Below are 14,433 nucleotides of genomic sequence, written 5' to 3'. Positions count from 1 at the left end.
TATGCAGTCCTTGCTTCCCTCTGTATAGTGTAAATTTTATTCTTAGAAGGGAGCAAACCATCTGGGAGGTAGGAACCAAGTATATATCAATTTTAACCCTTTGTGTTACTTCTTTCATTAAGTTATAATTTGAAATTATGTCTATCAGCCACATTAAAGAATATAATAAAAAATCAGCTATTTAAATAATTGCGGAAGTCTGCTAAGGACGTTGCCATGGAATCGTGTGGGACCCTCTGGAGTGGCTCTGGCCTTAGTACTGGGAAAAACTGGGCTTCGGCCAAGGAACCTTGTGTGTCCAGCCTCATGGCTACTGTAAATTCTGAGATCAGTCCTTTAGCTTTGGCTGCTGGGAGATTTAGAGTCATTTGTGATTGGTTTCTGGTCATTTTATAGGATCAGACAGAATGCCTCTGGGGCACTGACTTGCTTTTGTCTTATTTCCTGTCACTCTTATTTCACAAATTAACGTAAGATTTACAGCCATTATAGCATACACACTCATCTGCCTACATTTACATATTTACACTGATATGCAGAGAGACGTGTATGATGTGTGCCTGGAAGCCGCATCAGAGGCTTCTGAGTGGTGGGAGGGCGTGATGAGACAGAACGCATTGGGGAAGGAAGAGAAAGGAAGGGAAAAACAGTAGGTTGGACTTCGGGGTGACGGCCTCGAATGCCAAGCTGAGTCTGAAGTTTTATCCTGAAGATTAAAGCCAATGACAAATGTTTTCCAAAATTCCGAGTAAAGCAGTGACATGGAAACTGTGATGGTTCAGAAAACTTAACTGTAGGACAGGGTGCAGGACGGATGATGGGGGGACATGGAGGGCCAGGGGCTATTTCAATAATCCAGGAGTGAGGGGAGGCAGCGGCGTTACTGGTAAATGGACAGACACCATGTTTCAGAAGAAGGATCAGACATTAACAGGCTTTAGGAAAGAAAAAGTGACGTGGGCAGGAAACACCGCTTTTTCTGGCCACAAAGCAGGTGACATCCAAGGAAGCATGCTGTGTACCAGCCACAAACTTACAGAAACCATCAATTCCTGTGCGTCTGTTACTCTGCTTCTGTGGCCTAGGATTCTGACCTGTGCAAACCACAGGAGAAGTCAAAAGGTTCTGAAACCTCCCTTAGAAGGTAAGTTCTATTCCTTCCAGCAATTAAGCTGCTGATGTCTAGAAATGACACCTAACTCCACATGTGACAATTACAGCCACCCCGGAAGGCCTCCTGCCTTCCTGAAGCCGGACAGCACGTGGGCCCAGCAACATGCAGACGGCACCCTGATAAATACCGCCTGACCCGGAACCCTGCTGAGATGAATTTCTCAGGGTCCAAAAAAAGCAGAAAAATAATGTTGAAAACTTTAAACCTTGCAACCGAAGTAAATTTAATTTTGACTTCAGTAGTTTTGAATTCGTAATCTTTGGGGGAAGCACTAAGCTGGCTTCACCCGGGTCTTACTTTGTCAAAGCAAATCAGCGATACGGAGATTTCAGGAGAGACGTTTACATCACTAACCAGAACAAAATTCTCGGGTAAATAGACACTTGAAAACAGAACTGATGAGCTGATTGAAATCACGTTTATATTCTCATCTCAGGGTATACCCCACTCGCTTCTCCCAGGAAACATTTCAGAGAAGTGTGGGGTAACAGAGCTGGAAGGGGCCTTAAGAGCGTCCAATTTAATTGCGGGTGTTAGACACCATGTTTGTCTTTCTCTGTCCGACTTATTTCAGTTACCATAATGTCCCCAAGGTCCATCCATGTTCTTGCAAATGGCCAGATGCCGTTGTTTTCAAGGGCTGAACAATCTTGCAGTGTATATACACCACGTTTTCTTGAACATTCATCTATGGATGGACACTGAAAATTGTTTCCATGTCTTGGTTATTGCAGACAACGCTGCAAGGAACATGAGGATGCGGCTATCTGTTCAAATTAGTGTTTTCATTTCCTTTAGTTAAATACCCAGACGCAGAACTTCTGGATTATACGGTTGTTCTAGTTTTAGTTTTTTGAGGGACATCCATAATGTCTCCCACAGTGGCTGCACTAGCTTGCATTCCCACCAACGTGTCACACACAAGCCTTCCCTTTTCTCCACAACCTCACCAACACCTGTTATTTCTTACCTTTCTGAGTCTAGCTGTGCTGACAGATGTGAAGAGATACCGATGGCCAACAGCCACATGAAAAGATGCTCAATGATGGTCTGGGAAGAAATTCCAGGGGATCCCCTATAATCCTGGCACGAGTGGCTGTCGCAAAAGGGCTAAGGCTAAGGGGGACTGAATCTTGGGCAGGAATTAGTGGTGGATCCAACTTTTCCCGTTTCGTGCATTTATTTCTTTTTCACTAAAACCTAATTGTGTTCACTGATTCCTGCCTCAGTAGAATGAGCGCAAGGTCCCTGAGCTCCGCAGTGAGAACTGCAGCCTCTTTCCATAGATGTTGGCACCAGGGACCGCAGGGGATTGTACGGTTGAGAGGGAGGAGGACTAGATCCGGTCCCAAGATCTAAGTTTGAGACTTGGTTCTGCCACATTTTCTTCACCCTCTCCCACAGGCACACCTCTGAACCTCTCTGAGTTGAATTTCCTAATTCACAATTATTGAGTTAAATGACATAGTGATTATAAAAGAATTCCCATAAACGCAAAACACTCTATAAAAGTAAGATTTATTCAGATAACTCAATTGTGTGCAAACTAAAAGTCAATAGGTTCAATGTGAGGAAAGCACATGAATAAAAGGAGAAAAGTTCTTTTTTTTTTTTTTTTTAGCCTAAGTTCATTCATTGTCTTTATGGCTTTTATTTTGGCTTTTCTTCCTTTCTCAGAGAGTAAAAGTTGCTAGAGATAAGTGATCTCTCTCTGCTATAAGCATTGTGGCAAAAAGCCTTACAGACCAAATTTTAAGGAAATAACAAACTGGGAACGACTCACGAACTGAGCAGCAGCTTCACAGCCGTGACACACCCCAACGCCCCGCTGTATGCTCCGGCCTTCAGTGTCCTTTTCATTGTATATTTAACGCCTAGATTCCCTCCAGAATCAAGTTCCATAGATCCCTACCTGAGAGTAAACCTCTCGGCGCTTCGTGGGTGCTAGAAGTTCAAGGAGATAAAACACATGTCCCACCACGCATTCTTTTTGTCCACCTCCGTTTCCCACTCTGCCCTGACAGTCATTTCCTTGAGGATCAATGAAAGAAAAGCAGTGTTCTCTGAGAGGTCACTGGGACTGTGCCTGCGAGATGCTCCAAGCTGGCCTCCCCACACCCCGCCACATACCTTGTCTTGGGTTTGGCATCGGAAACAGTCACACTCGAAACAGTATTGGTCCCTCAGCTGCTTGCGGCGCTCCTCACTGGTCATCAGCATGTCCAGGTAGCAGATGGTGAGCTGGGGGGGGTGGGGCACAGAGGTCAGGGTCACGTGGCTGCGGTGCTCAGCATCTTTAACATGTGCTTACTATCGCTGCTGATTATTTAAGCAGAACACGTTTTGAACACACCAAAAAGCACAAAAAGGAAAGAGACTACTTACAATCTATGCAAATAATCACATGTAAAATTTTAATGCATTCCCTTCGGGTGTTGTTGTGTGGTGAGCACCTGTATATTATACACTTATTTTAAAGACCCAGACTCCTGACCGTTATACACTTTGACACCTTGTCTGTGAGCCACCAAATAAGAGACTATGGAGAACTGGTATGTGTCGGGTAGTAAACACTATAACCGTTTGCGATCAGAGAAGCCAGATCAATTCCAGCCCCCAAAGGGGAGGCAGGTGACGCACCCAGGTGTTCTTAAATCCTAATCAGTCCTGCAGCCTCATGGAATCAGAAGTCAACAAAATTTGGTGGCTTTGAAGTTAGGAGACCGTTTTACTTGTGACTACATAGATTTAAAAAAAAAGGAGGAGAACTAATGTCAGAACGGGATCCTAGATGGAAACCCCTAAGCTGACCTCCTTGGGCCCTTTCAAACAGTGATTATGTTGTCTTGGATGGTGAAAGGTCAGGTTTCCCTGTCGCTGTCAAACTCCACTTGGAGACATAGGTCTTTGGGTAACATTGTGATGTTCACACATTCCACACTCGACCAGATCTATGCACTGAAGGGCTAATTCAACATATACAAAATGGTCCTCCTAATCCCCCTGGCCCATTCCGTCCCTGCTGGACCTGTCCCAGTCCCAGCTGAGAGCAATGCAGCTTTCGTGTCCTTCAAGCAGAAAGTTCAAAGTCATCCTTGACTTCTCTGTTCTTTTCCAATTCTCACCCAATCCACCAGGAAATTCTGTGCGCTCACATTAAAAATATATCCAGAGTCAACCACTTTCTACCTCTCCCAATGTGACCATCCTGGTCTGAGTTGCCTTCCTCTCTTGCCCGTAAAACAAGCAAGTCTCACAGCCTGTCTCCCTGCCTCCCCCCGTCCCTCCTGCACAACACCCTCTAGGCGGTGATTCTCCATGATTTTCTTTAAACCTAAGACAGATTGTTAAGACAGATCAGCTGTTCGCTGTGTTCAAAATGCTCCAACAGACCCTGCTTTTGCTTACAGGCCACGTCCTGACAAGGGGTCCCACAGCGCAACTCAGCATGTGGTTCCAGGGCCTGTGTCACCAGCCCGCAGTAACGTCAGAAAACAAACGCAAAGGAATGTTTAGAAGCTTCTACAGGAAGCTGATAAGATACCTTATATGACTCTAATAACAAAACACTGGGCTTTTAGCTCCTATGTTTTTAAATTTTCATTTTTCCAATAATTTAATTTCATGAAATTTTACAAAAATATTAGTCTGCAATGGATGAAGGCTACGAATAATTACAACGGTGATAACGACAACAACAATCACCACCAGCCCAGTTCCATCTCTAAGAAGCACCAACTCCCCACCAGCCCTCGGTTTTTCCATCCCCATGCATCCACACCCCCACACCCGACCACCACACTGGCTGTGTCCCCTGTGCTGCCCCCAGAACCCACAACGGGGCCCCCTCACCTGTGCTGGGCTTCAGTCAATCTTGCTTCCTCACTGGGGTCTGACCACCCGACGCTCCCCGCCTCGGGCCCCCTTGTCCCCTCATACTTTTCTCCTTTTCTCGTCTCGGTAACAGGTGTCCACTTGTCACATACTATGACAATACTTCTGTATTCATTTTTACGTGTGGAAAGTAATCTTGGGGGGGGGGTGGCGGCTGGAAGCAGAGGTGCCGCAGGACAGGACTGCAGCAGGACTAGCCATGGCAGAAGGTGACCGAAGCTCCGTAGAGCGAAAATTCCGGGTGCTTTTTCTTAGATGTAAAGTTTTAAGACTTAAAAGACTTAAAAGAAAGCATTTTGTGTCTACAAAGCACATCTTACATCCTGGAAAGCATGGCAGAGCACAGACGGCCATCGTCTTTGACAGAAAACATGGCTTTGGGGGGGCCACAGTGGAAAGCAGGCCTGGTCAGCCAGCCAGAGCTGTCTCACCCACCATGGCCGGCCCCAGGGTGACAGGAGCCACAGCTGGGTCTGGCTGGCTGGCTCTCTCTAGACCCTTCCCACGTGAGGCAACTATAACACACCACTCTGAAACACAGAAACAAGAGTATCTAGCCTCCAGAAGTGTAGACGATGGTGTTACTGAACACCTAGTACGTGCCAGGCGCTCACGGAGCGAGGCAGCACGAGACACTGACGATGTGGGTGGATCTGCACATCCACATCAAGCCAGATAGTCTTTCTGCAATACAGCTGCTTCTCATCCTTCTGGGGGCTGAACGGAGACTCAATTCTTGAGGGGCTGCACCGGCACTGACCCTAAAACGCATAAGCCGGTGCGACACAGTGTTCTATGACAACTGGACTCCTTCAGAATTGAGTCCCTTTTTTTGCTTTGTGATCTGAAGCCAGAGCTGCCTGGGGGCCATCACATCAGGCAAGTTCCTCTTGTTTATAGACAACACTATGTAACAAATTCCAAATAACCAATTCTGAAACCGCCCTGTGTTTCTGTCTGGGGCAGCACAGGCATTCGCCTTGTCTCAACAGGCTCTGAGGGCCCCGGATTCCTTAAATGAGTTGATGGTAAAATGAACTGAACTCCGTGCTCCCTCTTGGGTTGGCTCTGGGACTCTCTTTAATCCAGCCTGACGGTAGTCATCAGCCCCCACCATCAGATCAGATCAACTGGCAGTAGTTACTGGGTGAGTACGACGTGCCCTGTGTGAAGCCAACAAATCCAGGGCCAGAGAAAGAAGTCTGGCTAACCCAAGACTGAATTACATGGGCCAAAACTCATGAGTGATCATGCCAGCCAGTGAACAGGCAATAAGCCACTAGTTATCTCATTTAACCCCACTACACAGACCCTGACAGAGTCCATCCCTACCCCGTTACTGCCCGTGACCACTACCTGCACTGGGCTATGGCTTCCTAATGCGCCTCCCCACCGCCTGTGGTCTAGCTCTCATCTTTGAAACTCCTCTGAGAGATCTTCCTAAAACTCACATCTGATCACATCATTTCCCTACGTAAAGATTTTTTTTTTAAGATTTTATTTATTTATTTGACAGAGAGAGATCGCAAGTAGGCAGAGAGAAAGAAAGATCACAAGTAGGCAGGCAGAGAGAGAGGGGGAAGAAGGCTCTCTGCTGAGCAGAGAGCCCGACATGGAGCTCGATCCCAGGACCCTGAGATTATGACCTGAGCCGGAGGCAGTGGCTTAACTCTCTGAGCCACCCAAGTGACCCTACGTGAAGATTTTTGATGACTTCTTGCTGCCTGGGGGTAAGGCACACAAAGGCTTCCCCACTGGTCTTCTGTCTGCCTTTCTAGCCTGGATATCTCTCCGGTCACTTTCCAGTCTTCACGGTTATATACCCTGCAATGCCTCGGAAGCAGTGTGGGTCCTGAGCACGCGTGCCCCCGCCTGCCCACACTTGCCCCACACCATCGGCTGCTTCTGAGTGCTCTCAGCCCGCGAGCTCGGCTCAAACATGCCACTTCCCGTGAAGACTGCCCCATTCCCCTCTTTGTGCTTCCTCCATGTTCCTCCAAGTTCACAAAAGACTGTGTCAAAACTAAGGGTCTCAATGGCAAAACAATTTTATGCATATTTTCGGGGGGTGGGGGGAAGCACCATAGGTTACTAATGGGCAATGACATTGAAATCATTTTATCAGCCAAAGATAAAAAACCTTTCTTGAAGACTCGCTGCTTCACCACTTTTACTTAAGAATCTGCTCACTACGCATAGGGCTCATTTAGCAGAAACGTAAATGTGAAACTTGCCGTTGATCAGTGGATGCTTTAATGGCACAGAACAAAATCGCATTAAAATATTAATGCCACTGACCATTGCTTTGCCATTTTAGAGCAGCTTTTATGGGAAATGCAGTAAATCACTTGCAACATTAGAGTGAGATGATGAAAGATATCTGCTAGATATGGATGTACTGCTTACTCGAAAATTTCAAGGCAAACGAGCCCCTTTTCCATGAAGTCCATCTTTTCATTATGTACAAAAGGGCGGATAAGAAGACCAAATTAAAATTAGACTTCGTTTCATTTCTGGAATCACACGGTGACAATTACGAATTTTTCTGCGGGTACCGGCTCTGAACGGAAAAGAAGACAGCAAACCTCACTTATCTTTCCAATCACACCTGCCTGCTAGTCTTTCTCTTCTCGTTGTCACACCCTTGTGCTCGGTCATTAGCAAATCAGGCTAATTTTAGCTGCTTCTTCAGATCCCCCATCATGAGCTGCCACCTGAATTCCTCCCGACTTCGGGGTGCCATTGTCACCTCTTGCTGGGATTACTGCATCAGCCAGACCCTCACTGACCCAACCTCGCTCACACACGGAAAATCTGAACACAGACTGCTGCTTCAGCGGCACCCCACTGCCTGTCCCCAGGCCCTTCACGAACATCTACTGAGTGCCTCCCACAGACCAGACGTGGTAGGAGTTCCTTGAGAACGCCCCCACGGGGTCCTACAATCACGTCCGGTCCCTGCATATTCCTTCCTCAGCTGGTCACATTCAAAGTCTCCAGTCTATTGATTAGAACACTTCCTGCTCCTCAAAATCACCATTCTGTCCCTTGTCTCCGTGTCTTTGTCTAGAACGCCTTCCTGTCTCAGCCAACTTGAACTCTATGGATCCTTCGAGAGTCCAAGCCACTTCTCGGGAAGCCTTTCTTACCCCCTCCCTACCCAGGGCCCTGCCACTACTTGGGTGCCCCGATCTGAATGTCTATAAAGCCCCGTGTACTTTATCCCACTGTACTTTTCATATTCTGTTATTACTTCCTGTTCTGTGTCAGTTTCCTCGTTTATACCTTGAGGCGAGGTCTTACTCATCTTTATATTCCCAATGCCCACCCCAGGACACGACACCCAATTAAGTAGGCAAATGACTTAGCACATAAGTAAAGAGGTCTGAGGGAAGAAACAGACTGTCTTAATCTCACAACAATTTAAATGAAAACTGACAGGACGGATACTGATATGCTCGGTTTATGCAAATCACATTTCTCGAAGTTGATATGGCTCCAGAGGCAGCATCTGTAACAGCTACAACCTCTTCTCACCAAGAATTCCCAGGAGTGTGGCCCGGACTGTCCAGCTTTCTTCCCTGATCCACGTTTTAGAACACGGTCAGTGGATAATACACATTTCACGGTTTACCCAAACCCTGGAGAGGCAGCCGTTAGTAATCCAGCACGAGGGCCATCCCTCAAACCTTACTATAAACCTCTCTGTAAGAGGTACTAGATGAGGAGACAAAAATCCCAAAGCAAAACCAAACCAAACCAACTAACCCAAACCAAACCGACAGACCCAACATCTCAGCATTGCCGTGGAAATCCTGAAGTAGCAATGTCTAGCAGGCGGTGCTGGTTTGAAGGGAAGGGTCTGAAAGCGGTCCACGGGATGGCTTCATGTGTGGAGAAACAAAGGGTAGGAAATTCCCGTGGTGCCTTCTACTCTGGAAACTTTGTAAATCCCCAGCTCTCCTGGGCTGATGTCCGAAACGTTCTCATCTCAAACTAGCAACGGCTAGCTCTTGTGTTACTTTCTTTCTGGGGCCCATGGGACACACCTGGAGATTAGAGGTAGTTTTAAAAATGGCTCTAACATTCTATTCCACCTCTGCTTTGCCTTTAGCAAGCCTTATTCACTCACTCAACAGATACAGAGTAAGGATTTTCTCTATAAGAAGCACTATGCAGTGTTCGCTCCCGGAGCCTATATTCTGGGACTCACATCCCAGGAAGAACATGCTAGCACTGGGGCCTCCCTGTCGAGCAGTAAAGCCAAGATGCAAAGTTGATGCTATGAAACTGCCAAAAGCTTCCAAATTTACTTCCTTGCTCAGTTGATCTAAGACAAATATTTGCACAGTAAAAAGAAACTGCCCTTTTAATCAACCTCAAAATGTCTTTTCTCCTGGTTCCCCCTCTGCCCCACGTCTGCCCCAAGGGCCCAGTTTGAAATGTGCAGGAGGAGTGTCCGGCGGTGGGGGTGGGGCGCTACAGGCATCAGGGGACTCAGGACAGCAGCCTTCAGCGAAGCACACGTCCTACACAACGAGCCGCTGATCCATCCGGAATGACAATGGTTCCCTGGGTGATAAGCAACCCTGGTCTTTATGGAAGCTCATCTGAGTGGAAGTCAAGTCAACAGGGAGCCATGGATGCCTCCTGGGATAAGGCCAAGTACCGGGTACTGAAGAAGATACGGAAGTAAGACACAACGGCCTGCCCTTGTGGAGCTTATAGCCGAACAGAGAGGTCATCAGAAGAGCCAGAGGAGATCTCAAAGCGAAAGACATTTCCTTCAACCTGGGAAATCGGGAAGAGGTTTATAGAGAGACGATGTTTGAAAGGACCTGGAAAGGTGTGTAACATTAACACAGGAACATGGGGGAAGGGGGACAACTGTGCAGACAAAATGTCACCCACCAAAACATGCACGATGAGGTGGGAAAAATTTTATTTTCTGGAAAAAAAAAAAAAATCAAGCTCATAGACATAGAGAACAGGTCGGTCGATGCCAGAGGTGGGACAGGGGTGTCAAATGGGTGAAGTGGGCCAAAGAGTACCAAGTTCCCATGATAAAGTAAGTACGCAAAGCATGGGAACTACAGGCAATACTGCAAAGTATATTTGAAAATCACTAAGGAGTAAATCTTAAGAGTTCTCAAGAACTCTTGAGAAAGAAAAGAAAACATCTCTGTAACTATGTTTGGTGATAGATGTTCACTAGAACCACCGTGGTGATCATTTCACAACACAGACAAACATCAAATCGTCGCGTGATACTCCGGAAACATACAAAATGTCATATGTCGATTACACCTCAATTAAACAAAATTATCTTCCGAACAAGATGGTATGAAGGACTTAGGGAAGGAACCCTCCCTTTGTTGGGAGGATGCTTTGGTAAGTATCATGCGGGAACGGATCTGAGTCTGCAGGGCCTGATGCTGAGCACAATTATTTTGTGTCGAGCAAGAGGAAGGATTTGCTTGTTGTTCCAGAGATGGAAAGAAAAGGACATGAAAAAAGTGAAATCAGCACCAAAAAACAAGACTTTTTTCCAACTAAATGAAAATCAACCAAGGAAAATAATGGGCAGCCAAGCCTAGACAACCAGGCATAGGAAAATCTCTTTGTTGTTCCTGAAAATTCTGACTGTTCCTAATAGTTTTTCTGTTTGCCTCTCCAGTTATTGTTTTGTTTTGTTTTTTTAAATTTAGTAAATCATCGTCCCATCGGCAGCAGCGACACTGTCTCCTCGGACAGTCAGCCCTCAGCTCCGCACTAATGCTGCTGCAAATGGACAGTGCCCACCCCCCCACCTGCCTTGAAGTCACATGTGGCCCTAGAATAAAAAACATCACTCTCCATCTCGTTGACAGATACCCCAGTGTACTGAGCACAGGGGCCCTAAAAAAGGGAAATCCAGTAAGTGGCTGTACAGGAGACAGCTTATTCAGTTGCAAATCAGATTGGAGGGAATCTTCTCGAAGCCAAACCCCTGTCTACATAAAATATGGTGCCCCCGAGTTTAGGTTTTACTGGCTGAGTGTTGCATAAATGCCATAAAAGCTTATGATACTCTGCTTTCCTTGCAATAAATACCCACTTTAGCAAATTGGAAGGTGGAAGGAAACCAGGTTCTAAAAAGCATAAATACCTATAAGCCCACATTCGGGGTGGTGGGTGTGCAAACCCTGGGTGGGGGGTTCCGGGGGCAGCTCATCCCCAGCTGCCCTGTGAGACCCGGAGCTTGGGAGAAGGCTCTTCTTCCCAGGAGGCCGGTGTGGCAGGTTACAACCCTGAGTGTCAAGACTAAGTCACCACTGGAGGTTACACTCCCTGGCCTCTCTTCCCTTCACATCTTTGGCCATCTCTTCCCTTCACAACAATCATACAAAGATGTTGCGAGCTCCACAAAGGCCCCACGACCATGTGAATGAGTAAATCTCATTTGCTTTCTAGCAAATGAGGGTACATATAAGTCACCCACAAAATGGGACGGTAGCCCTGGGGGTAAGGAACCCCTTGGGATCCTATTTACAAGCTGGGCTGTAGTCCTGCCTGGGGAAGGATGAGCACGGGCCGGGATGTGAGAGGCTGGTGGACTGTCCCCTGCACTGTCCCCTGCACTGAGCACAGACACTCCATCACACACTCACACCCCTCTCTTGCACACACACAAGAGATCCAGAAAAACGGTGGTTTACGAAGGCAATCCATCTGTAATCCTGGACACGGACTGCAGGGCAAATCGGTCGCTGGGTGGATGCAGTATGGCTCTTCTCCCTGGCGGAAGGATCTGGACAAGCTGTCCCAGAGGCACAGCTGGTTTCAGGAAAGGGTCTCTGATGCAAAAGGAGGCCAGGTGCTGGGAAGAGCAGGTGGCTTACCTCCTCTCCCGCCTCAATGTCCCGGACTGCTCGCAGCAAGAGGTGGGGCCCGTTGAACACAATGGAACAGTTGGGGTCACAGCTGTGATTGAGCAAAGACATACTGGAGGAAAGAGAAAAAAGAGGGTAGCGTCACTCAGCAGACAGAGTCAAACATCTAATGTTACTGACAGGTAAGGCTGACAGAGCATGAGGGACTGAGGGCTCCAGGAGAAGTCCCAGAAATGTCACTAGCCCACATCACATACAGCAAAACACTCCTCAAGGTGGAGATTACTTAGGGGAAGTGTGTTAACAAAAACCCTTCTGAGCGCTTTCGGGGTGAGCGTGGGGGACGGCTGTCTCCTTAGACGGCAGCCAGGACGCCACCGGCCTTTCTCACACAGCTCTGGCCCGTGCGGCCGCTCGGCAGGACGTGCCGGCCTCCTGCCTCCCTCTGACGCAGAAAGCCGATGGCATCTTGCTGACGAGATCCTGGAGCGTCTGGGGCCCCGGCCAGTCATTTTAATAGCACGGAAGTGACTTTCTGCCATCTGGAAAGGGAATGAATGTAATTCACCACACCGGGCAATCCTCAGAACGATCAGGGAGCGCTCGCTGTGCAGAAAGCACTTTCTCAGCCCTTACACAGGTTTCCCAAATTCAAGCACCACGCGAATCTCACGGGGGCACTGAGAGATGACAGGATGAGCACGGGGAAGTCAATGGCTTGCCCCGGGACACACAGCTCGGGAGGGGGACGGAATCGGAACGAGGCAGCGTGAACTCCAAGCTTCTGCTCCGACCGGTCTGTCTCAGGACCCGACCAACAGACCCGTGACTTACAACACTTGGGAGAAGTAAGAAAACCGGCTGAATTCTCAGGTTCACAATGAAAGATAAGAAGGACTATATTCGTATTTGCACCTTCCCAGCACGAAAACAAAATGGACCGAGGAGTGACTGCAGTGTTCGCGGAGGGACGGCCTGGCAGCTCAGGGGAAGAGAGTCCCCTCCGCGGCCGCAGCACAGAACACTTCAGAAGGCCAAACCCTGAAAGTCGGGGGCAGTGGAGCTCGGAGTATGCTGAGCCAACAGACCAAATGACCCCAACGGGTGCAACCCCCTCAGTCTGGTGAAACACCCCTGTGCTTCCGCCCAAGATCAGGGCGGGGTGGGGGATAACTGATTATCTTCAGATTATTTATTTGTTTATTTATTTGAGAGAGAGACAGCATGAGCAGGGGGAGCAGCAGGCAGGGGGAGAAGCAGGCTCCCCGCTGAGCAGGGAGCCCGATGCGGGGCTCCATTCCAGACCCTGAGATCATGACCTGAACTGAAGGCAGATGACTGACCAACTGAGCCACCCAGATGCCCCAAGGTCATAACCAAGTTTCGTTAGCACCCACGATCCCTAACTTCTTACCCCAAGGCTCCCGAGATCAAGAATTTAGGTCTGAGGTCTGCCTCCTTGCTCATACCACAGCATATACTACGGGGTTATAAAATTCTTTCCTTTAAACTTAACACTTTGCATTTTCCTATTATTTATCATTAGGTTTCAAACAAGCATCGCTCTTGAACCAGCTGCGGCAATGGCCGTCTTGACACCTTCCACAAGGTCAGGGAACTGGGTGAATTACAGTTGTTTCTTCCAGTAAATGAAATACCATTCGCCATACCTCGGATAGAGGCCAACACCAACTTCCTGCATCTCTGCATTACAGATGGTGAACGCATTGCAGATCACCTGTGAAAACAAGGGGAAGACAATTGGGATTAGGAGAGTCGCCTAAGAAACTTCGCAGGCTAGAGAACAGAAATGTTCAAAAGCAAAAGTAGGAGTTTGAATACTTTTAGTGGTTGCTTTTCAAAGATCCAAGCCAAACAGGGAGGCTCTTTCACTTGCAAAAGAAGCTATCTGGGACACACTTTCCTTAAGAAGGTTGGGTTAGATGCAGAAGTAGCAACATCCTGCACAAACCCCAGGCTTAAACCAGCACAGGGCCTGTTAATTTCAATCGAACCTTTTTCTCCCAAGTCACCCAGTCCCAAGACAGGTTCAAGTTTCAGAATACAAATAATCTATTTGTTGAGAACAAGACTCCTATCAAGTTGGGTTTTTTTTCCCCCCTCACACTGCCTGCAGTTTCCAAATGCCACTGTCTATCTATGAGGAACAGCAGCCTGTCTTTTATTCCTACAAAGAGGGAAGGACACCCCAAGAGAGTCTGTGATCCGAGCTGATGGACCACAAGGAGCACAGAAAGTCGTTCAGTCCAGCCATGGCACTTACTAGGGACATGGAAGGGCCTCACCAGCTAGACGGCACAGTCCTGTACCCTATGGGGTGTGGGCCAAAACGAACAGTAGATGCAATCACTGTGCTCAAGGGACCTCAAAACCTATGGAAGGCCACCCAGAATCACAGAAAGAGCACTGGACTTAGAATCAGAAAATCTAGGGGCGCCTGGGTGGCTCAGTGGGTTAAAGCCTCTGCCTTCG

At 47.8% G+C, this 14,433-nt stretch overlaps 1 protein-coding gene across 3 annotated transcripts in view; it reads right to left on the bottom strand.

Moving 5' to 3' along the window:
• Positions 1 to 14,433, bottom strand: part of SMYD3 (SET and MYND domain containing 3) — a 710,646-nt gene that overhangs the window by 138,194 nt on the left and 558,019 nt on the right. For all 3 annotated transcript variants that reach the window (XM_080825025.1, XM_080825026.1, XM_080825027.1), the window contains 3 exons: positions 13,611 to 13,678; positions 11,950 to 12,052; positions 3,305 to 3,415 (listed from right to left, as the gene is read on the bottom strand). In XM_080825025.1, coding sequence (XP_080681151.1) covers positions 3,305 to 3,415; positions 11,950 to 12,052; positions 13,611 to 13,678 — 282 coding nt within the window. The remainder of the gene's footprint in view (positions 1 to 3,304; positions 3,416 to 11,949; positions 12,053 to 13,610; positions 13,679 to 14,433) is intronic.

Source organism: Martes martes, assembly GCF_963455335.1.
Source record: "Martes martes genome assembly, chromosome: 15".
Classification (NCBI taxonomy): domain Eukaryota; kingdom Metazoa; phylum Chordata; class Mammalia; order Carnivora; family Mustelidae; genus Martes; species Martes martes.
This window is presented reverse-complemented; position numbering and strand designations above follow the sequence as displayed.